Source organism: Echinops telfairi, unplaced genomic scaffold (genome assembly GCF_000313985.2).
Source record: "Echinops telfairi isolate 266 unplaced genomic scaffold, ASM31398v2 ScPeMD7_15;HRSCAF=58, whole genome shotgun sequence".
NCBI classification, from domain to species: domain Eukaryota; kingdom Metazoa; phylum Chordata; class Mammalia; order Afrosoricida; family Tenrecidae; genus Echinops; species Echinops telfairi.
In genome coordinates, this window is record NW_022103912.1 from 1,970,314 (window position 1) to 1,995,549 (window position 25,236).

Sequence of the window (25,236 nt, forward strand, 5' to 3'; positions counted from 1 at the left end):
GCAAACGTTTTGAGAATGATGAGGGCAATGAATGTACAAATGTGCTTTACACAATTGATGTATGTATGGATTGTGATAAGAGTCATATGAGCCCCTAATAAAATGATTTTTAAAAATGTTAAAACAAATATCTTTAACACTCCTACGCTTCATATTTAAAAAGTGCATCTTTATTTTGTAATTGAACAAGTGTTACAGCTAGTTTTGCCACACTTCCACCTGAACTATTTCTCAATCAAAATAAAATATAGCATACAAAACAGCATTGCACATAAAAAATTGTTCTTAAAATGTTTTAATGTGAATCGGCATGTTTGTTTGTGGTTAGTGTGCATAAACAGGTGGTGGGAATTTACTGCTTGACCACACGAGGACTTTGAAGCACACAGTTAGCTGCAGGGACGAATGCAAACTATCCAGGGTTAGTCAAATTCAAGCTTATCCGATTCAAATGCACTGTTCGCTTATTTGCCTCTTAATTATGAGAACAAACCATTTGTAAAATTGGGGGGGACAAATTGCAAGAAACTGAGGGGCTAATCCATTTGGGTACCAGGTCAGCAGAGTCAAATGCTATTTTTCCTTTATGTTTACAAATAGAACTTGTTATAAGGAGGGGGAAAAGTCCCAAATTAAAATATCCTCTACATAGAAATATTTTTAAAACTACTACTTAAAAATCACTGAGTATATAGTAAACATTCTACCCTGTAGAAAACAAAGATTAGCTTTCTAATTTGAAAAGATTGCAATATGGATTGTAATGGGAATGTCCTGATACTAATATATTGTTTTAGCCTCTTGAAATCCTGTTCTTCGGGATGATACAAAATGTCAGTATTTGTGCCCCCTTAAGCATGATTGAAGGAGCCTGGTGGCACAAATGGCTAAGCACTTAGCCACTAACAGATAGGTTTGTAGTTCAAAGCCACCCAATAGTTCTGTGGGTGAAAGACTTGGCAATATGTTTCCATAAAGATTACAGTTAAGAGAATCCTATGGAGCAGTTCCTATGTGTCATCACGTGGGATCTCTATGACGAGACGGTACCCGACGATAAAGTGTACTGGTGGTGTAGTATCTATTTAGACCTTTTATACAAAACAAGACAGGATTTTAAGTATTCATGCAATTTACAAAAAAAGTACAAAGCAAGGCAGAAATGCTTATAGTAAACCAAGCTTGGCTGAAGCGAGACAGTTGACTGGGCAGTTTTTATTGTACTAAATAATTTACAGAAAGGTTGCAAAGCTTAGAGCACAAAGTATCTCTCCAACAACAAATAAGCTATCAAGAGATCATTATAAAGCATTTAAAGCTGGGCTCAATTCAATGGTCTACACACTAACCAATTAATTTTTTCCACATTTACAAACTCCTAGGATAGCTCTTATTTTTAATGCATAAATTAAGTCAGTAGTAAGCTTTAAATAAAGTGCTATTATTTTCAATCCAAAAATTTTATTGTAGCACTGAGATCTTATCTATACTACATTACATTGCATTGGTTAAATCTGCACAAGACCATTAAAAAACTGTTATGAGCAAAGATGTCATTTTGAGGGTTAAGATGCACCTGACCCAAACCATGGCTTTTCAGTAACTTCATCTGCATGTGAAAGCTACTAGACAGTAAGCAGGGCCAAAAAGAACTGATGCCGTTAAATTAGGGTGGTGGTGAGGAATACTGTCAAGACCATGGACTGCGGAACAAACAAGTTTGTCTCGGGAGAAGTACAGCTCGAATGATGCTTAGAAGTTGGGTTTGGGAGACATGTTACCAAGCTTGAGCGAAGGTCATTGAAAAAGAGGAAGCCCTCAAGGATTTGGAAGGACACAGCAGTTGCAGCAGTGGCCTCAGAGGGACGAGCAGTTGGGAAGGCAGTGCAGGACCAGGCAGTGTTCTGCTCGCTGGTAGGCAGGGCTTTGTGAGTCGCTACTGACTCAGTGGCACCTAGTAGAAGAATGCAGGCATAATGAGTGTTCTTGTCAACCCTGAAGGGGAGGAAAGAATGCCATTCATGGGCTGCAAAACTTCTTTGCTCAGGAAAGTAAACAACTGGAGAACAGTAATTCTGGAACAGAAATGAAAACGCTTTCATAAAATGAGAAATGGACTCAACTGTGACTACAGTACATTTAAACCAAAAATCAAATCCACTGCCGCAGAGTTGACCCCACACATAAGGTGTCCAGGACAGTGTATCTTTATGGAAGCAGAGAGCCTCCAAGGGCGCAACCGGTAGGCTGGAATGTTGAACTCGGGGTTAGCAGACTAACATCGAGGCAACCGGACACCAACATCGACTTGGGTCTAAGAGTTTGAGCAGGGTTCTCTCCTGTTTTGATGGCTTCCTGGAGGTAATTTTATTTGAGCAATGTGGCATTTTATTGGTTATCACACATAGCATTTGCTATTTTGGGAAATTCCAAGGTTAAATATTTACCTAAAGGGAAATTGGTGTTTTTTTAAAACACTGGGGCCTGGGGAGGAATTAAACAAGGTTGCGAGGATCAAAATAATGAAGTCCTCATGATTCAAGCTTAATGCACGACAAGCAATACCTTTTAAAGACTTTGACCACATTAGTCATGTCAAAGGAAAGATGTTTCTAGTGTAGGTTTCCTACCTACATGGTGGCTGTTGAGCTGAATGAAGCCTTACGTCTACGCCATCACTGCCCCAGGGAAGAGCTGGAAATACCCTGTCTGCCCGAGGTACTGAGAACAAACAGGTGAAACCATTGCTGGGTCAGGTGCCTCTCTCTCAGGTATTGTGGTGACTCAGGCAGTTTTCTGGCTTCAACAAAATCACATTCTCACAATGTCATCTTCATGGTGGTGCTACAGGGACAAAGCCAGGGGATTTCTCTTCACTGTAAACACACCACATTAACCCTCACACACTCCCCCACACAAAGATTCTATATTTTGAAGCTTTGTGTAAAATTTCCTGAAATTTTCTATCATAGAAATCAAACAAGGAAAATGGAAAACTAATTGTACACTATATTTGTTTCAATAATGATTATTTTTGTTTACAATGAAAAGTAAATTTTTTTGTTCTTAAATTGAATTTTTAAGAATGGAGTGCAGTACACGGTTATTTCCTTCTTTTCAATCCTTTGCTGTTTGTTTTTTTTAAACGAAGAGTATCTTAGAATTAAAGCAATAATTCTAAGACCATTTGAAGATACATTCATTTTTTTACAGCATGAAAGACATACAAATAGCAATTTCTCTTCTTTAAACAATGAAGTAAAAGAAGTTAACAGCTTTGAACTTTTTTGTTCATAGAAAAATATTTTCTACATCATTTATACCACAACATTCTAAGCAAATTCTACAGTGTTTAACTGAAACTTTCATGAGCATAACAAGGCCTCCACATATTTTCCTTTTTAGACTGGAAATGTAAAAAGATTTAAACTTTGAAGTGCCTTCTTAAGTTTAATCTTTAACTTGCAATATTGCTAATACATTTCACTCTTGTAAATTAAACAAATTAAAATTTGTTTCACTTACTAATGCAAGGAACAAGATCTAGCCAATTCTCCCCAGCAAATACGATTGGACTGCATATTTAGTGTGAATTACTAAATTACAATGACCACAAAACACAGAAATCAACAGTATACAGCAGTAGAAAAACATAAATAGCAGCAAATTTAGGTATGAAAACAAATATTTAATGTGTACCTATAACAGCTTCACCAAGATCGTAAAAATAAAATGATAAATAATTCCAGGCTGACATAGGGCTTTTTATTTTTAATGTCATTGAAAGGCTTATTCTAGTAATTCCTACTGAGAACATAGACTTTATATGTAATAAGGAGCCCAATGGCAGTGGCTAATGCGCTGTCGACAGTGGAGTTTGCTAGCTGTTCTGCGGGAGAAAGGTGTGGCTGTCTACTTCCATAAAGATTGCTAACTTTGGAAACCCTGTGGGGCAATTCTAATCTGTTCGTCAGGCTGCTTAGAGTTGGAGTGGCCTCTAAGGCAGTGGTTTGTTTAATTTGGGTATGTGTAATACAATTGTGATGGTAATAGTTGCAAACGTTATAAAGTGAGCTGAAGCATACAATTTAGTGATTACTTCCTCAGGTTGTTTTTTTGTAACAAAGGAGTTACATACTAGCAATTATTGCTCAAAAATGTTTTAGGATTATGTAAATTCCTTGTTGGGGATAAAATTTTCTAAGTATTTTATTAAATGGTTGTTATTATTTATCACAGTTGGACACCAATAAAATTTTACCAATAGATTAACAACTCTGATATTTGCTACAATTAATTGTTTGTTTTTATAGCATGGGTGTTTCACTTAGAAGAAACACCACAAAAAAATTGTTCCAGTAATTGTAGCGCAGTAATGGGAGTAAATGTGAGAAGTAAACAAAATTGATATAAACTCAGTTACATTTTTGATGTGAAAGCTTACATAAAAAACTTTGGATGGTATGTTTTATCTATATTTTATTATGTTATTAAGATGTTTATTCCAACAAATAATTACCATAAAGGGTGTACTGCGATTTAAATGTAAATTTATCTGAACTACAAAATAATTAAGAAGAGCCTGTAAACATTTTCCACATTACTGTGGTATTTAATCCTCATAAAATTCAAAACTGCTTTGGCAACTTTATCATCAGAATAGTTCTATATTCAAAACCCACATAATTAAATAGCATACTATCAATTGTCTCGGTCTCTTTTCCTGGTAAAACAAGTAATATTTTAATTCAACCACATGTTCACAGTATGAACATAAATGGATTATAAAGATAAAGCCTAAATCTTTGTTTTTATGTTTTAAGAGCTTGTTTAAAATCAGTCCTCTAATTCTTAAGAATGTTTTTGTACTGCATGTACAGGAAACTAAGTACAGAAACATATGTTCCACCAGGGAATCATGCTTAGCAAACGCATTGGCACCTCAGATGGGAACACCTTTTGAACCCTTACTATCATCTCATTTAAGTCAAAGCTTCTAAGGTCATCATAGATGATACTTCTGTGAGCTGAAAGTCTAAAATTTATAAAAAGTTATGACCTTAACATATATTGATGACTTACAGAAATCCCGGAATTTAGACATACCCAATTGAGAAAGGAAACACAAAGAGTAGAAAGCCCGAACCTGCTAGCCCAGTGGCCCTTTGGGGGCTCTTTCGTGCCTACACACAGGGCAGGAGATGGAATACATCTTTCCAGCTCCGTTTAGCTTTCTGGTTTTATTACTTCCAGTGGAGACAGGAGATGTTTGCTCACATACCTCATTAGACCAGCTCGGACTTGCCAAGAGATTATAAACGCTATAGTTAAAATAAGCCTTTCCCCCTACTTGTCAGCAATAGCCACTGTGCAATGCACCCATAACTAAATGCCCCACGAGCCTCCATGTGTACACAGTAGTACTGGATACCTGCAAGCCACTCCCTGAATGCCTCCACATACACGTGCACATTTGAAGTCAGGTTTTATATACTAAATTTTCTTTCTTCCTAATCAAAATGATCCTTCCTTTTTACCACTCCTACTGTACCAGCAGGCCACATAAAGGGAATTATATTTCTTAGGCTAGCTCTATTTGGAATGGATGCACTGGTTTAAAAATACTACCATTTTTTTGGGGGGGGGGTGTAAGAATATAAGTCTATTCCACATCCTATGTACACAGTGCGGATACAAATCAGATGCTCAATTAAACACTCGAACTAAACATGGAAAAGCCACCCCAACTCAGAGGAGGAAAGGTTCACACAGTAATTCTTAGCATTTACAAAAGCTCCTTGCATCATTACTATTTCCGCTTGTCAGAACAAAGATCAACATCGCTTTCTTGAGTGTGTGTGTGGCAAGGGATGATGAAGACGTGGCTGGAGGATGGGGAAGATAGCTTATAAGCAAGAAATTTGGCATTTTACCACATAAAACTGCGCTGATGTGGTTGAATTGTAGAGCTATTAGAGTGTGAAAGTTAAGATTCCCAGAACCCTATTTCAAGGAACAAAATGCATAATAATTCCCAGCTGTTATAGTCATATTTTTGGGGTGAGTAGGGAGACAATTAGCATTTTAAGAAGATGTGAGGGATAATTTATTTGAAATTTAAGTAAGATCCCAAGAAAAATGGTTTAAAAAAAAAGGATTTTCTGTACATAAAATTAATGATAGAGGTTGAGTCTCCGGTGAAAATTCATACACGAGAAATTAAAATGTCATGATAAACTCCTACATTGTTATTTAAAGACATGAGTTAATGATTAGAAATAGCCAGCAGTGCACATTGACTACAGATTATTATGTAAATCAACCCTTAAAGCACATGCCAACCTTAACATTTGCTGGGTCTCTCTTTGTCTGTGGCTGCATATTCTGTCTGAACAATTAAAATACTCTGATGAAAATCAACTGCTAAAATAGTTATTAAATATGTAGACCCCCAGCATGATTTTATGTCTTCACTTTCAACTCACCATGGTGGTACACAGCAGCCCAAATCACCTCCATTTGTTGCTAGAGAGTGGAATGTTTACATAAGATTTAGTTATTAACTACCGCATATAATTGTGTGTAAGCCCAGTTTTCCAGCACATTTTTAATGCAGTGTTTGTGGTAAAATTAGGTGCCTCGGCTGATATTTGGGTTGGCTTATACGCGAGCATATACGGTGTCTTCGGCAGTTTTGATTATAAAATCTGGGAAGAGAGAAGAGAATTTCCCTTTAACGTAAAGGTTATATTCACCTCCCTTTTTAAACTAATTTAGAATATTAACAATAATTTATTTGGTATCTTGGCTATTAATATTTAGGAGCTTAACTTTCTAAAGCTTATCATCGTACATTTTGAGCATATGGAAATATCATTTTGAACATACTGAAGTTTCTCAAATGTACATTTTCCCTCATATAAAATGGCATTCTAAAATAGCTACCATTTTACTCTAAATTTTATCAAGACTATAGAGAAATATTAAAAACTATCACCATTTCAATATATTTTGATCACAATTCATATTAAATAACACTTAAGTAGGTGAGGAAACTTTCAATGATTAAACTGGGTAATTAAAAATAAACAAAAACCCCGAAGAGGAAAACATACACCTCCTTAAAGGGAAATCAGATCTTCTGTTGGACTGGACAACCAAACCTCTCCTTATTAATTTGCCATAAACTACAAACTGGAGCAAATTGTATGCAAAAGTGCCCAATAATTGTCACTACAGCTAGAGTAATTACATGTCGAAATAGGTCAAAAACATCTCATTCCTTATCTGAAGTACCACAGCCTATATACTACTGTGAACAAAGTTTGAGATGGACTGAAATGAACTCTGAAAAGTAGCCATTTGGTTAGTGGTAGGAAAAAAATCAGAATAGGTTATTACAGTTTTAACTTCAGGGGACCAACAGGTCTAACTTTGATGTGCATATTGTATCATATCTAAAGGTAGAGCTGAAATAGGTATGGGATCTGAAGGCTACAGCGTCCTGCATGTTCAGCTGCTAAACTTTAACCCTGGCCGCCAGTACAGGAGTGTGCGCGTTTTGAATAACTTCATAGCAGGAGAGCGCTAGCCCAGTAGAACACAAATTCTTCTTCTTTTTTTATGGTAAAATACAAGTACTGAGTAAGAATGAAAGCAACAGAACGTCTTTACTCTGACTGCATAACTCGCAATACAAGAAGCTGTTTTTTAAGATGTGAGCTTATTCAAAATTCATAAAAATGTAAGAATATACAATATACATACCTCCTAGTAGGGTCAAAAGAGTGCCTTTTCATTAGACATACAAGGGTGTCTCAAGGCACTTAAGGGGTTAAGACACGATGCATGCATTCGTTTACATCAAGTATCTGAAACCACATGATTTGGGATAAGCCAGGCTTATGATAAATATGTTACATTATTAAATTCAAGAAACATTATAGATTCGTATTTATACTTTCTATAAGATGCTGGTAAATGAACAATGTGCAGCATTTCCTGGGAATAGCAAATTCCATCTTTCTTCTTATGAACAGCAGGTCTCTATAGGGGAGTACAGGGGAACATGTGCTGCATCCGAAGGCAGTATACTGGCTAATATTGAGAATGATATTGCTAAAATTTTAAAAATAAAACCTGAAACTCTGTATATAGTTAAGTACATGAATCACAGGAAATACCATGGCCGACATCCTGATGCTTACTTCTTTTCGCTTTCAAGATACAGAGATGTAGCAGAGCTCTCGGAACCTTGTTTGTGGCAACTGCACCAGAAGGGACTGCATGGCCCCACCACAGAATCTCACAGCTCACCCTGAACATCCTCAGTCAGTCACTATTTGTGTGGAGCAAAGCATGAACTAGTCTTTAAACATTAAGTCCAAGAGTTCGAGAGAATGACTTTTAAAATGTAAAGTGCAACAGTGCTGAAGATTTCAAAGTCTGTCTTAGCTCCTCATTTCCTGTAGACGCCACTTCCTGCAAGCAGCAGGACGGCTCACTGCAGAGCCTGTTCCAGCCTGTCTTCCAGTCCTTTTCTTTCATTTGTCTGGAGACGGTAAGGGCTTAACCAATCCTTCTTCATAGACTTTCAAAATAGCTTCACATACAAATCTGTACTGACTCTGAAAAATCAAATAGGAAAAACAGAATTGATAAAAAACAAACTAGGAAAGGAAACCAGACAAACATTCGCGTTAGGAGAAGGGCTGCAAAGAGACATCACTAGCAAAAAAGAAAAAGGTTGACCACATGTTTGTGTTGGTAAAACCCTATCACATAGTTCTAGGATGGAAGTAAAATCCTACAATTTGTAATTTGGAAATACATATATTAAAAATACATTAATTTGTCCTCTGATCAGAAAAAGAAACTATAGAGAAAAAAATACATAAACAAGTCCACTGCATAGGATTATTTATAGTAACAATAAACTGAAACAACACAAAATGGCATCAATGGACTTGAGTAATTTATTTATACTCTTATGATGACATCCTACATAGAATGGTTCTAGGACATTTTGTTAATTAAAAACAAAGCAGACAAAACAACCAAGGTCCACTTGAGGGAAGGCGTCGCAAGGCAGGGGCACAGGACCACAGCCCCAGGGGCGCCAGGTCAACTGGCATAATAAAGTCCAGAGAGATACTGCTTCCAGGTTACTTTGCTGAGTAGGGACCAGAGTCTTTTTTTAAAAATCATTTTATTGGGGTGCATACAACTGTAATCACAATCCATACATATGTCAATTGTGTAAAGCACACTTACACATTTGCTGCCCTCATCACTCTCAAAACACTCGCCTTCTGCTTTGGCTCCTGGAATCAGCTCATTCCCCCCCCCCCCCTCCCCCCGCGAACCCTTGATAATTTATACATTATTATTTTACCATATCTTACACTGCCCGACATCTCCCCTCACCCACCGCTCTGCTGTCCATCCCCTAGGGAGGAGGCTATATGCAGATCCCTGCCATTGGCTCCCCTCTTCCATCCCTCCTTCCCTTCTCCCTCCTGGCATCACCACTCCCACCACTGGTCCCGAGGGGCCCATTCGTCCTGGATTCCCCATGTTTCCAGTTCCCACCTGCACCACTGTGCATCCCCTGGTCCAACCAGGTCTACAAAGTAGAACTGGGATCACGACAGTGGGGGATGGGGAGGAAGTGTTCAAGAACTAGAGGACAGTTGCTTGCCTCATCAATGCTACACTGCACCCTGAGTGACTCATCTCCTCCCCACTGCCCCTCTGTGAGGGATGTCCAGTTGTCTACAGATGGGCTTTGGGTCCCCATCCCCAACTCCCCCTCGTTCACAATTATATGATTTTTTTGTTCTTTGGTGCTTGATACCTGGTCCCTTCGACCCCTCATGATCACGCATGCTGGTGTGCTTCTTCCATGTGGGCTTTGTTGCCTCTGGGCCAGATAGCCGCTTGTTTATCTTCAAGACTTTAAGACCCCAGATGCTATATCTCTTAATAGCCAAGCCAAGCACCATCAGCCTCTTCACCATACTTACTTGTGAACACATTTGTCTTCAGCTTTTATATGGGGAAGGTGAGCACACAATGATGGTTTTTGTTCTTTGATGCCCGATACCTGATCCCTTCAACACCTCGTGATCATACAGGCTGGTGTGCGTCTTCCATGTTGGCTTTGTTGCTTCTGAGCTAGATGGACGCTTGTTCACCTTCAAGCCTTTAAGACCCCAGGCGCTATATCTTTTGATAGCTGGGCACCATCAGCTTTCTTCACCACATTTGCTTATGCACACGTTTGTCTTCAGCGATCGTGTCGGGAAGGTGGGTATCATGGAATGACCGTTTAGTTGAGCAAACTGTTCTTGTATTGTGGGAGTACGTGAGTGGGGGCCCAATGTCCATCTGCTGCCCTACTACTAAACCTATAAATATATGCACATAGATCTATTTCCCCTGTAATCATAAATATATTTACATATGTACATGTCTGTATTTAGGCCTCTATGTGTGCCCTTTGCCTCCTATTTCTTTCCTCTAGTCCCACTACCATGCTCAGCCTTCATTTGGGTTTCAGTAATTCCTCGGTTACATTACCCTTGATCACTCCCTACCACGGACTGGAGTCTTAAAAAAGCTCATCTAAGTAGCCATCTAAGTTACAACTATTGGTTTTTCTCTGTCCAGAAAAAAGAAAACATGTTGAAAGTCAAAGATGCATGGAAACAATTAATCCAATGGAATAATGGACCAGCAAACATCAGTTGCCCAGATCCAGAGAGTAAAAGAACTAGAAGGTTACAACTACCTACTGCTCGGAAAGGGATACTGGATACTAGATACTAGAGAGGGAAAAAAATGTGGAACAAAACTCCAATCATATAAAGAAACAAGACTTATTGAGCAAATAAAGACTGGGAAAAACCTAGGCTACAGCCCTTAAACATCTTTTAGGTCTGGAAATGAACTCAAGCCTACAGCTCAATTTTCATTAACAATCGACAGGTTTATCAAGGGAACAATAGCACTACTGAGTTACACGTATCTTAGACTAACCAACCTTCTGAGATAAAAAAAGGAAGCAATTACAGAAGGAAAATGTTCAGAAAGGTTGTGGAAGAAGGAATGGAAATAGGAAACAGGATGGATGATAAGTGATGATACATTGTGAGGGTGGCAATGGATGGGTTGAAACAAAATATGTATGCACTGTTGAATGGAAAACTTCTCTGCTCTATAAACCTATATACAATTTAAAGTTAAAAACAAAACCAAACCCTAAAGTGTAGAAAAGTATGTACATTTTTAATAACAGAATATAAATATATTATGATATATAAAAGGGATGGATTAATAATAAAATTGTTTCTTTTAATGAGGAAGAGGAACTATGTTGCAGACAATAGGTAGAAACCAATTTGTTTTTTCTAAATGCTTCCATTATAGATTTGAATTTTGAGCCATAGAAATATAGTACATAGCTCCAAAATTAATATGAAAAACCTCTGAATATTGGACACTAATATTAAATCAACATAAGCAATTACTTATTCCAAGTCGGAGGCAGAAACTGTTCATCCTGGAGCTAAAATATCTTATCTATAAAGGAATCCATAAAAGATTACAAGGGTTTTTCACAAAAGGATGTAAGTGTTGGGTCAGGCACAGTTGGGGGACATTAGGAAAAGCCTGCCTGTCCTTATCAGACCAAGACAGCTAGCTTCAAATGGCAGCAGAACAATGAGCCATCTCCTCAGTAGCAGGCAGAATGATCAAGGAAGGCACCACTCTACCTTGGAATTTTATGGACCGAGGCAGCTTAAGGCCCTGCAGCTGCAATTCCTACCCCACCCCCTTCCTCATTTGCCCACCTGCAGCTTCTACCCCCTCCCTTTATGGCTTACCCTCCTGGCCAGCTGGAACCTTGCTCCCCACCACCGGTGAATGTGACTTCTCAGATCCCGCTGGGGCCAGTGGAGCTGGGAGCTCAGGCTTTCCGCTCTCTCCCAACTCCAGCCCGGGCAGGGACACTTCCCTGACTCCTTGCTGGAGCCTGTGAATCTTGCCCCGGAAGCACAGAATAAACCTCTCCTTTTCTTTCTCTCAGGCCTGGCTCAGTTTATCTTTGCAGCAAACCTCACAGTAAGATCTAGCATGAATAGGCTTCCATTGGCCAAAAACTGGAGTAATTTTGATACCATTAAGAAAATTAAGTATAAGAGGTTAAATCATACCCCAAAGCCAAACCAGTTAGCTGATGAGAAAATTTTCTTTTAATTATTGAAGATAACAAATGAAGAAAGGAAGGATTAGGATATCATAATTTAAAGCACCAAAGAATTAATGGCTATAGGCAATGGTCACCTGCCATTGTGAAGCAATGTTAACATCATGAAAAGAAAGACAACTAGACGGTATGAGCCTTTTGAAGGAAGACAGACACCATGTAAAATACTTAAAAGACTACAGATTCAATGACCACTCTTAGGGAACACAGAGGACAATATCTTGGTGGCACAATCAGCAAAGTTTAGACTCTTGGAAACAGCCCCCAAACCTGGTTTATCCATGAAATGGACTGCATGGAGAAAATAAAGAAGTCAAGGAATAATCTTCAAGAAAATATTTGCAAAACAAATCAAGCCATGGTATAAATGCCATGGCCAAGTGAGATTTACTACAGGAATGCAAGGTTTGTTTGATACCCACAAATCAATCAATATAGCATGCCCAATTAATAGAATAAAACCACACAGGTAAAAAAAAATAGCATCTGAAAAAATTCAGTGCGCGTTCATGTTGAAAACGCAACAAATTCGTTAAAGGAGACCCTTCCTCAATCTGATAAAGGTATTTATAAAAATTCTACAGGTATATGGTATGAGGTGATTAAAGACTGAAAGCTTTACTCTAAGATCAAGATTAAGACATGGGTGTCTGCTGTCACTAGTCTATTCAACACTGAAGTTGAATACAAGAAGTTCTTACCAAAGCACAAGAATAATTCAAGAACACAAGAAATCACTGAATTTCTATACATTCGCAATGTGCAATTCAACAATAACATTTTCCTTTACAGTAGCACCAAAAGGGCAATATGTGGAATAAACTTTAAAAAGAAGGGTACAACTTACTGAAAACAACAACAACAAAAACATGTTGAAAGAAATAAAAGCAGACCAAAATAAATGGGAATACACCTTGGATTCATGATCTGAAAGACTGAGCATTGTTAAGATGGCAGTACTCCCCAAAGTGATCTACAGATTCAATTAGCACCTAGTAAAACTACAGCTGCTAATTTTGTACAAATAGACAAACTCATTCAAAATGCAGGGATGAAGAACTTCCAGCAAGATGGTACACTAAACAGACAGCTACACTGAAGGCACAAAAGATTAAACAGGTACCTGATAATCCTGAGATTTACAGGGAAGGACAGAGATGTGGACTGACTACAAACCCAGAAAAGACGCTGAGTAAGAGCAGCTACAGAATAGAGCAAGGGTCAGTTAGACTGGCCCTCGTGAACTTACTAAAGCAACGATCAATCTGAACAGTGGTCTGGCAGGTGCACACTGGTGGCTGGAGAAAAGGAAGGGGAGACCCTCCCTGTTTCCCACACCCTCCTAGTGACCAGAAGTGTGGCCAGTCCCTACTCATCCACCGAGAAACTACTGACAAACAATCCTGGACAGCCCCTGCTGGGATGTCAGCACCATGCTTGCCTTTGTAGACTGGAATTCTGGTGCACCATCTGAAACATACCACAAAGATGTATACTTGTGTTTTATTGATTATGCAAAGACATCCAATTCCTAATACATTGGACGGCCTTGAGAAGGGATCTGAATTCCAGAACTCTTCACTGTGCTCATGCGGAACCTGTAAATGAAATCAAGAGGCAGTTGTGCAAACAGAACAGGAGAACAGTGCATGGTAAAATAGGGAAAGGAGTGCATCAGGGTTATAGTCTCTCACCATACTTACTCAATTTGTATGCTAAGCAAATCATAGAGTAGTTGGACTATATGAAGAAGAATCCGGTATCAAGATTGGAGGAAGGTTTATTAACAACCTGCAATATGCAAGATGACATAACCTTGCTCTCTGAAAGTGAGCAGAATTCGAAATCCTTGCTGATAAAGAGCAAGGACTGCAGGCTTCGTTATGGATTACAACTCAGTGTAAAGACAACAGGACCAATGGGTAACATCATGAAAAACAGAGAAAAACTTGAAGTTGTCAAGGATTTTTGTCTTGCTTGGATTCATAACCCGCGGCCCTGGAAGCAGCAGTTAAGAGCTCATTGTGTAAATCTGCTGTGGAAGACCTCTCTGAAATGTTGAAAAGCAAGGATGCTACTTTGAGGACGAGGGTGCACCTGATCCAAGTCATGATGTTTTCAGTGGTCTCATGTGCATGTGAAAGATTGACACGGAATAAACAACGATGAGCTGCCAAAAGAACAAACAAAACCGTCTTATAAGAAATAGTTGGCATGCTCCTTAGAGGCACGTAGAGCGAGATCTCATCTCATGAACTTAGGATATGTTGCATTGAGAGCCCAGTCCTCCCTCGAGAAGGACATGATCTTAGAGAAGTAGAGGGGCAGCAAAAAAGAGGAAGGCCCTTGGCAAGATGGATTGACACAGTGGCTGAAGCGATGCCCTAAAACAAAGTAACAGCTGTGGAGTATGTGCAAGACGGAGCAGTGTCTCGTTCTGCTGCAAGCAGGGTGGCTATGAGTTGGAATGAACTGATGGCCCCTAACAATCACAACAGTGATGGGAAATGTAGGTCACATTGAAAGATAAGCAGAAATTAAAGGAACTTATAAAAAACCAGTCCAACCTCACAAGAAATACTAAAGGGAATTCTTCACAGAGAAACAACACCAGCAGACAACAACGTAAGATTAGCATACTTCACAACACCAGCCAGAAACCAAGATATAGTACAGAAGTATCCAAAATAAAACAAACACACAAGACTGAATGCAGTGAACCAGATATACCAATTTGTAAACAAGACAATTATAAAGTAAAAAGAGGAAGAAAAGTGTAGTTACAGAACTTCTAAAGGGAGAGAAAGTCAAGTTAATGTGAAGATAAAACAGTGTTATAATTGGGGAGAAGTTAATAATAAATCACAAGGCAACCTGAAAGTATTAACTTGCTCAGCAAAATTTAAAAAGAGGTAAACTATGAAGATGAAATAAACACTAATACAAAGAAAATGACAAGAAAACTCAAAAACAAAATGAACTCAGCACAAAATATTATGTGCGAGCCCCTCCCTCCCCGCCAAAAAACCCATGAACACACAACATACACGCACACACTCACAACCACCTACCTAAATAAAAGTGACAAACTCATACCTATCAACAATTATATAAAAAAGACAAGAAACAAAGAAAAGATGAAAGTGGCTGTCTGAAGAGACTCTGAAACTTTTTCTTAATCACAGAGTAGCTAAGGCACATGGAAGCAACGATGAAGTCAAAGAGCTGAGCAGAAGATTTCCACGGGCAGCTTGAGAAGACAAAGTCACGGCACCATAAACCGAGGCAGCATTCCACCGCTGCAGGAGGCTGCATGTCAGCAAGCCCGATGGTGCCGCAGGAGGACATTCAAGTTGCACTGAACGCAGTATCCCAAAACATGGCGCAGGAACGGGACACTCATGAAAATGCTTCAACGAGCTGATGAAGCACTACGACAGGGTCCTCAAACTTCTTAAACAGGGGCCAGGTCACTGTCCCTCAGACCGTTGGAGGGCCGGACTCTAGTTTAAAAGAAACATTGAACAAATTCCTGTGCACACTGCACATGTCTTATTTTGAAGTAAAAAACAACCGGGCAAAAACAGCCGGTGGGTGGGATAAATGTCCTCGGCGGGCCGCATGTGGCCCACAGGAGTAGTTTGAGGACCCCTGCGAGATGCACCCACTCGTCCATGCCAGGAAAACTAAAAGACGTGGCCAAGCGACTGGAAGAGATCCCTTTCTGCACGCATTCCAACAGAATGGTCAAATTTAGAATAGTATCACTGACATGTTGCCAGGAAAGGCCGGTCTCTGACAAAGGACCTCATGCTCGGGAAAGTAGAGGGCAGTGAAAAAGGGGAAGGCACTCAACAGGATGGACTGACACAGTGGCTGCAACAATGGGCCCAGCATAAGAATGGCAAGGAGGATGTAAGCAGTTTGACACCAGCAGCAGCTTTGCAGGAAGGCACAGGACAGGGCAGCATTTCATTCAGTAGTGCACAGGGTTGCTGTGGGTCAGAACAGACTCACTGGCAGATAATATCACCACCAGCAATTACGCTAAATGTAAATATATTTACTATATTAGTCAAGGGAAAGAGTAACAGAATGGATAATAGGACCCATCAAAATGTGGTCTGCAAGACAAACACTCTAGGAAAAAAGGCAAAAGTAGATCAAAAAAGAATCAAAAGATGGGGGGAAAAGGAAGCTAATGGAAGTTAAAAAAAAAGGAATAGTGACAATATTAATTTCTGATAAATCGATTTTAAGCCAGTGTATGAGATAAAGGACTTTATATAACTATGAAAGGATCAATTGAACAAAGGGACAAAATCATAATAAATATCTGTAACCAATGAAACAGCTTAAAAACAGACAAATTCTAACCCAGTGGTTCTCAACCTGGGGGTCGCGACCGCTTCGGGTGTGTGTGTGTGTGTGTATCAACTGACCTTTTCACAGGGGTTGCCTGACTCATAACAGTAGCAAAATTATAGTTATGAAGTAGCAACGAAAATAATTTTATGGTTGGGGGGAGAGTCACCAAAACATGAACTGTAGTAAAGAGTCATGGCATTAGGAAGGTTGAGAACCACTGGTCTAACCATATTGAAGGAAGACAGACAACTCTATGAAATAATCCACCCACCAATAACACAATATAAATTATTTTCCATTGTACATAGAACATTCTCCAGAATAGAGTACATGTTAGTCTCTTAAAAAAAAGCAAGCCACAATAAACATAAAAACACTGAAACAGGGCAGAGACTCTTCTCGCCCGGGAGGTGTAGTGAGCTATGAACCGGACTGTTCGCCACGCAGCTAGTGGTTTGAAACCAACGCAGGTGAGAGGAGGCTCTTGCCTCCCAAAGAATTAATCTTGGAATTCCACAAGGGTAGCACTGATTTATCTTTTAAGATCACTATGAGTTGGAATTGACATAAAGGTAGTGAGTTTGGTTTGGGGTTGATCTTTTCAGAAGAAAACAGCACCACAAAATTAGAAATAAAAAGGAAAAAAAAAGACAAGGAAATTGCATAACGCTGCTTAAAAACTACAGAGTGAAGAAAAAAATATCCAGAAAAAAAATTTTTTTTTACACCCTGAAAAACTACATACCAAAACCTGTGGTACAGACAAAAAGCAGTGCTCAGAGGGCAATTTATAGCAATAAACACACAGAAGAAACATAATAAACAGCTTAAGCCAGTATCTGCAACAATTAGAAAGGATCTTAAAGGCATCCACATCAGCACAGAAGAACCAAAACTCTCTTTTATTTGCAGATCGTATAATCTTATATATAACAAACACCAAAACCTAAATGACTGCCACTGAGTTGACACTGACTCAGAGAGACCCTATATGACAGGAAAATCTGTCCCCGTGAGTTTCTGAGACTTCTATAAACAGGAAACCACAAAGATTCAATTTAAAAATGGCTGGAACTATTTGAAAAACTGGCAATGTTCAGGGCTGGCCCGAATCTCGAACATGTTGACCCCTGCCCCTTGGCACCACCACCGAGAAGAATGCGCTTCAGTGGAGAGCAATGGAGCTGTCACGGAGGAGTGTCTGATCAGAGCACACAGGAGCAAACAAAGAGGGAAGGAGAGATTAGCACCCATCCTGGCCCACCAACCCCCTCGGACAGAGTAGCCAATGTAGAGAGGGCCACAGGGGCAGCCCCACCACGAGACACGACATCCCTCAGTGAGGGGACAATACTGGAGACAGTGTGGGAATTATGCCCGGTCTAACCCCACCACACAGGTAAAACACTAAACGGTGTGCAACAGAGCAGGAGGGGGAGCAAAGCAATGAAGTCTTCCAGGAATACCAAAAATAGACTTTGGGGCCAGGGTGTGGAACCCCATCAGACTCTACCTGAAAACACTCCTAAAGGTCAACAAACAGACGAGGAACTATTTATAGGCCTCCCCCCACCCCCATGTTGGTTTTTGTTGTTGTTTTGCTCTGTCTTGTTTTTGTGCTTATTGTTTCTGGTCTATCTAGCTAAGATACGTGGGAAAAACACTCCTGAGGAGAAAACAACAAGACCGACAGTTCTGTGGGGGACACAGGAAAGGGGGAGGCAGGGAAAAGAAGGAGGGTGCCAACAAAAGCAGGGACAAGGGAACAAGAAGTGATCTAAAATCGATGGCGAGGAGGGCATAGGATGCCTGGTAGGGCTTGATCAAGGGCAATGTAGATAAGAGGGATTACTGAAACCCACATGAAGACAGAACATGACAGTGGGACAAGTGGAGAGTAAAAGGAAATACAGGAAAGAATTAGGAGGCAAAGTACATTTATAGAAGTCTAAATACAAGCATGTACATAGGTAAATATATTTAAACGATAGGGAAATATATCTTTGTACATCTATTTATATGTTAAGTATTATGGCAGTAGATAGACAATGGGCCTCTACTCAAGTACTCCTTCAATGCAAGAAAACTTTATTCTCAAATAACCCGGCATTCTGTGATGCTCACCTTCCCTGACACCATCGCTGAAGACAAAATGGGTGGATAAGTAAATGTGGTGAATAGAGCTGATGGTGCCCGGCTATCAAAAGATATAGCATCTGGGGTCTTAAAGGCTTGAAAATAAACAAACAACCATCTAGCTGAGAAGCAACGAAGCCCAAATGGAATAAGCACACCACCAGCCTGTGTGATCATGGGGTGTTGATGGGATCAGGGATCAGGCATCAAAGACCCAGAACGAAAAATCCTATCAACGTGAATGAAGGGAGCACGGAGTGGAGATCCAAAGCCCAACTGGACATCTCCTTATAGAAGAGTCACAAGGAAGAGATGAGCCAGTCAGGGTGCAGTATAGCACGGATGAAACCTACAACTTTCCTCTAGTTCTTTAATGCTTCCTCCTTCCCCACTATCACGACCCCAATTCTACCTTACAAATATGGCTAGACCAGAGCATGTACACTGGTACAGATAAGAGCTGGAAACACAGGGAATCTAGGACAGATAATCTCCCCCAACCAGTAATGAGAGTAGCAATACCAGAAGGGTAACGGGAAGGTGGAGGGAGAAGGGGGGAACCGATCACAATGATTGGTATACAACCCCCTCCCATGGGGAGGGACAGCAGAAAAGTGAGTGAAGGGAGACAGCGGTATGTAAGACATGAAAAAAAAACCCCAATAATTTATGGATTATCAAGGGTTCCCGAGGGAGGGAGGAGGGGGGAATGATCTGATACCAAGGGCTCAAGTAGAAAGAATGATGATGGCAACATAGGTGTATGTAAAAATGTGCTTGACACAATGGATATTTGTAGGGATTGTGATAAGAGCTGTAAGATCCTTAATGAAATGATTAAAAAATAAGGTAAAATAAAAATTGGCAATGTAGCAGGCTGTTAAGCTCAACCTAGAGAAATCAGTTGGAATCTTGTGTATTAAAGAAAATGAAATCAATACAGAAATTAAAAGAACAATACTATTTACAATAGCTATTCCAAAGATGATAAACTAATATACTTAAACAAATGGAAGAATGCCCCATGGTCCTAGGTAGGAAGACTAACTGTAGTGAAAATGTCAATATCACCAAAAATAATTAACAAATTCACTGCAATTCTGATCCAAATACCAGTACAATTTTTCAAAGAAATGGAAAAACTTTAGAGGAAAGAAACCCAGGATAAACAAAATACTATTAAAAAACCAAGTAGGTAGCCTTTCACTTTCAGATTTTAAAACCTGTATCCAAGGTAATCAAAACAGCTTGATATGAAGAGCACATACCAGACCAGCAGATAGAGCAAAGCAAAGCAAAGCTACGGAACCTCTGAGGAGCCCCTCTAGTTCAGTGTTTCCCATAGTGGGCAATACCAACCCAACGAGGGGTGCTGCAGTGATCCAGGGGGCTGCAAAAGCAGGTACTTAAACTTTATCCCAGATTACGGGCTATAGCACAAAAATTTTAAATTGCAAGCTGGGTGTTGATTACTTTTTCCCTGAAAATGTAGTAGGTCAAATAAAATTGGGAAGCTATGTTCTACTTGGTATATATCTTAGAAAAATAATAGTCACCGTGCAAATAGATATATTCATACCCACGTGCATAGCAGTACTACTCGTAATAGCAAAGGTGGAAATGAATTATATGCCCATTAATGGAAGACTAGATAAAAATGATACACAAACACAATGGAATACCACGGGACACTCAATATCAACTATAAGTCTATGAAAAAACCTTATAACATAGACAAACAAGGACAGCATTATGCTGTGAACTTAGAATCAGGACTACTGTTACAAAAAGAAATGTTTTCATGCTGTAAGAAATATTCTTTGATAGTTACCAAGATTGGGAGGGAGAGGTGAGGTAAGTTATTAGCTAGAGGGTAGACACATGCTAAGTTGGGTGAAGGAGAAGAAAAAAAAACAGTAAGAGGGAGGCTGGCAAAAATTTGAGGTGGGATACGAAGGCATTGGGAGGAGAATATGAGTTAAAGGCAAGAGAGCTAAATCCTGTTATATACACAAGTTTGCAATAACTGTGGTCTAAGAGTAGATGCAGATACACGCTCAGGATGAACACACAGAGCTATGGATATGTGCAGCATACAGGAGACACAATTATGAATACTTCTTAGATAAGGATAAACTAATGGATATTAATTATTAATAAATCCTTACAGTTTTGGCTAACTGATTTTGATAAAGATCTAGAGACAAGTCATTGGGTGATGAAGCACCTCTTCAACAAATGGTGTTGCAATGCTATATATAAAAGAATGAAGTTGAACTAACCTATCCCAAATATAAAAATAATGCAAAATGGATCACAGTGTTAAATGTGAGAAATAAAACTGTAACACTCTTAATAAAAAATATAGAAGTATCTCTTAATGATCTTGGCAATGGTTTTTTAGATATGATATGACATTTTAAGACCAAGAAATAAAAGAATAGATAAATTTGGATTTCTATAAAGAAGTAAAACTTCCCGGATGGACAACAGAAAAGTGGGTAAAGGGAGACGTTGGACAGTGTAAGATATGACAAAATAATAGTAATTTATAAATTATCCAGACTTCATGAGGGGGGGGTAGGAGGAAGGGGGGGAAATGAGCTGATAACAAGGGCTCAAGCAGAAAGCAAATGTTTTGAGAACGATGATGGCAACAAATGTACAAATGTGCTTGACACAATGGCTGTACGTATGGTGATGAGTTGTACGAACCCCCAATAAAGTGATTTAAAAAAAAAAAAAGAAAACTTTTATTCTTCATATGACATCATCTAGAGGGTAGACATGTGGTAACTTGGGTTAGAGACAGTCGTAGAAAGACATCTTACAGAATAAGATAAAATATTTGCAAATCATACATTTAACAAAGAACTTATCCAGAAGATACTAAGAATTTTTACAAGATGACCAATAACCCGAATAAAAAATGAAACATTAAAATAATAGCCACTGGAAGAGCTGATGCCAGGGGCTTGGGTGGAGAGCAAATGTTTTGAGAATGATGAGGGCAATGAATGTACAAATGTGCTTTACACAATTGATGTATGTACGGATTGTGATACGAGTTGTCTGAGCCGCTAAAAAAACGATCACAGGAAAAAAAAATAATAGCCACTGCTGACCGTTATGTGGAGAAAAACGAAATCCTCATGGTATGCTGGTATGGCTATGGTGCAGCTGGGCAATTCCTCAAAAGGTTAAGCAGAGTTACACTATGACCTAGCAATTCGTTATATGCCCAAGAGAACAGAATCTATCTGACTACACAAAAACTTGAACATGGATAACACGATAATTCACAACTGATAAATGGATAAACAAAATGTGGCATTTATATACAAAAGAATATTGTTTAACAATACAAAGGGATGGAGTACTAATATGAAGGTTTATTCAATGAGTTCGTATAAAAATAAAATGAAAAGATAATGAACTTTTCCAATGAACACTTTGAAGGACCCTAATAATACCACAATATGCAAAACCTAAAACAGTATGTTCATTTAAAGACAATAGTCACCAATGACCAAAAGCTGCACGACTCCATTTATTCAAAATATCCTGAATAAGCAAACCTATACAGACACAGAAAGCAGGTTAGAACTGGGACTTGGAAAGAACTGGGAGGGCCTGCTAATGGGTGTGCAGTTTCTTTCCGGGAAGATAAAAAATTCTAGAAGTACATAGTGGTAATGACTATAAAATTGTGACTCTATAAAAGCAACTTACTACTTTTAAAAAGTCTATTTATGGTATATGAGTTACATGTCTCAATACCAAACTTCAAGTCCCTGCTCCATGGAGTTGATGCTGACTTACAGCGACTGCCCCTGCGAGTTTCTGAGACTTTAATGCTTTACAGGAGTAGAAAGCCCAGTGTTTCTCCCTTGGAGTTGCTGGTGGTTTCGAACTGCGGACCTTGCAATTAGCAGCCTAACTTACACCCACCATGACACCAATGACTTTTATGAGACAAACGGATATTTAAATACTGGTTATATGATATATTAAGGAATTATTAACTACCCTTAGGTGTGATAACGATATTGTGGCTTTATTTTTAAAAAAAGGAAAAACAATTCTTATCTTTTAGAGATACGTACTAAAATATTTATATATTAAATGTTATAGCTAGGATTTACTTCAAATATAGAGGCATCAAGTGGCACTATAGATGAACTACAATGGCATAAGGGCCTGCATATCCAACATGTTGTTAATTATATTATTTTGTCCACTACTGTGTATTTGACATTTAGTAACATTCATAATGGGTTAATAATATAAATGATTTTAACACTAAAATTCCATTATCCCACTTTTTCAGTCATGGAGCAAAATTCACAGTAAATAAAAAAACACAAGAGCTTGACTTCTATTATTTTATTTTGCTGCAAATTATGTTTTTATATAAAACAGAAAGACAAATTCCCCACGGTAAATTTCCATGAAGCCAATTAAATAAAAAATCTCCACTTCAGGGATGCTATCATTCTCAGTAATCCACTGCACTAATTAATACAAGGTTAAGTTCCTCTGAGGCCGTTTAGAATTATGTCCAGAATTAAAATGCTAGGAATGGTGTTGGCAACCCATTTCAGTAAAGGGCCAGATAGTAAATAGTGTGCTATTTGTGAAAACAGTCGACATGTATAAACAAACAAATGGCAGGTTAGGTTTGTCTTGTGGGCAGCAGTTTACCAACCTTGTTGCTCGGGATTATTAGCTCCAGGTAAGGAATTAGGGGAAAAAAAAAAAGTTGATAATGCACATTGATGAAAATCATGTCACAGTTATGTATTTGTACATGGAATACAGTACTTACAGGTGTTTGGATCATCATGGCTCGTTGATCCCTCATTGTTCGTACAATGTCTAGTGGATAAACTGGCTGATTGCATTCAATGAGACACATGGCTGTTTCCATAGTAATAAGAACCCCCGTTCGGCCAATCCCAGCACTAAAAAGGCAAATGTAAGGGAAAGACTCACTATTATTTTTCTGTTAAACTTTTTGTGGCTGTTGAATGAAAAATTAAAGTACTGAATTATAAGATAGTACAAGAACACTTTGATTTTAACATTATCCATTGCAAAACTAACAGGAGAATATTTGAAAAGGAAATTCACTCAATTTAACTGTTGTAAGACATAGTTAAGTGTCCACTCATCGTGACTCTGTTCACAACAGAACAAAACACTGCCTGGCCCTGGGCCTTCCACAAAATTCTTGCCCATTGTTGCAGCCACAGTGTCAAATCAATCTTGCCAAGTGTCTTCTACTTTTTCCTTGACATGAATTTGTCAAGTATGATACCACTTTTCAGGGACAGGAAGTGCCTCCCAATACGTGCAGAGTACATGAGAGAAAGTCTCATTAGCATCGCTACAGAGCATTCTAGTTGTACTTCTGCCAAGACCAATTTGTTCATTCTGGTACTCCATAGTATAGTCAGTATTCTTTATCAACTCCGAAATTCAAAGGTATCAAATTCTTTCTTCAGTTTTCCTTATTCATTGCTTTCATATGCTTTTCTTTTTTTTTAAAAAACATTTTATTAGGGGCTCATACAACTGTTATCGCAATCCATACACACATCAATTGTGTAAAGCGCATTTGTACATCATTCTCAAAACATTTTCTCTCCACTTAAACCCCCGACATTAGGTCCTCATTTTCCCCCCTCCCTCCTCACTCCCCCTACCCTCATGAGCCCTTGATAGTTTATAAATTGGTATTTTGTCATATCTTGCCCTGTCCGACGTCTCCCTTCACCCACTTTTCGGTTGTGTCCCCCAGGAAGGAGGTCACATATAGTTCCTTGTAATCGGTTCCCGCTTTCCTACCCATTCTCCCTTTACCCTCCCTGTTTCGCCACTCACACCACTGGTCCTGTAGGGCTCATCCGCCCTGGATTCCCTGTATTTTCAGTTCCTATGTGTGCCAGTGTACATCCTCTGGTCTAGCCAGACTTGCAAGGTCGAATTCCAGTCATGATAGCGGGAGCGGAGAGGAAACATTTAGGAACTAGAGGAAAGTTGTATTTCTCATCGTTGTTACATCGCACCTTGACTGGCTCATCTCCTCCCCGAGACCCCTCTGCAAGGGGATCTCCAGTGGTCTACTAATGGGCTTTGGATCTCCACTCCGCAGTCCCCCCATGCTATGAAGTAATTGAAAATACCTAGGCTTAGAAACAAAGCCGAGAAGAAGCACACCAGCCTGTGTGATCATGAGGTCTCAATAGGATCAGGTACCAGGCATCAAAGAACAAAAAAATCAAATCATTGTGAATGAGGGGAGTGAAGAGTGGGGATCCAAAGCCCATCTGTAGGCAACTGGACATCCCCTTAAAGAAGGGTCGCGGGGAGGAGACGAGTCAGTCAGGGTGCAGTATAGCAACGATGAAACATACAACTTTCCTCTAGTTCCTAAATGCTTCCTACCCCCAGTCCCC

At 39.2% G+C, this 25,236-nt stretch overlaps 1 protein-coding gene across 4 annotated transcripts in view; it reads right to left on the reverse strand.

The window, feature by feature from the left end:
- Positions 1 to 1,195: 1,195 nt before the first annotated feature.
- Positions 1,196 to 25,236, reverse strand: part of PTPN4 (protein tyrosine phosphatase non-receptor type 4) — a 176,603-nt gene continuing 152,562 nt past the window's right edge. For 3 of the 4 annotated variants that reach the window (XM_045287404.1, XM_045287403.1, XM_004711902.2), the window contains 2 exons: positions 23,604 to 23,739; positions 1,196 to 8,627 (listed from right to left, as the gene is read on the reverse strand). In XM_045287404.1, the coding sequence (XP_045143339.1) occupies positions 8,544 to 8,627; positions 23,604 to 23,739 (220 nt within the window). In that variant the 3' untranslated portion in view covers positions 1,196 to 8,543. The remainder of the gene's footprint in view (positions 8,628 to 23,603; positions 23,740 to 25,236) is intronic. The other variant, XR_006679826.1, reaches the window with a different exon arrangement.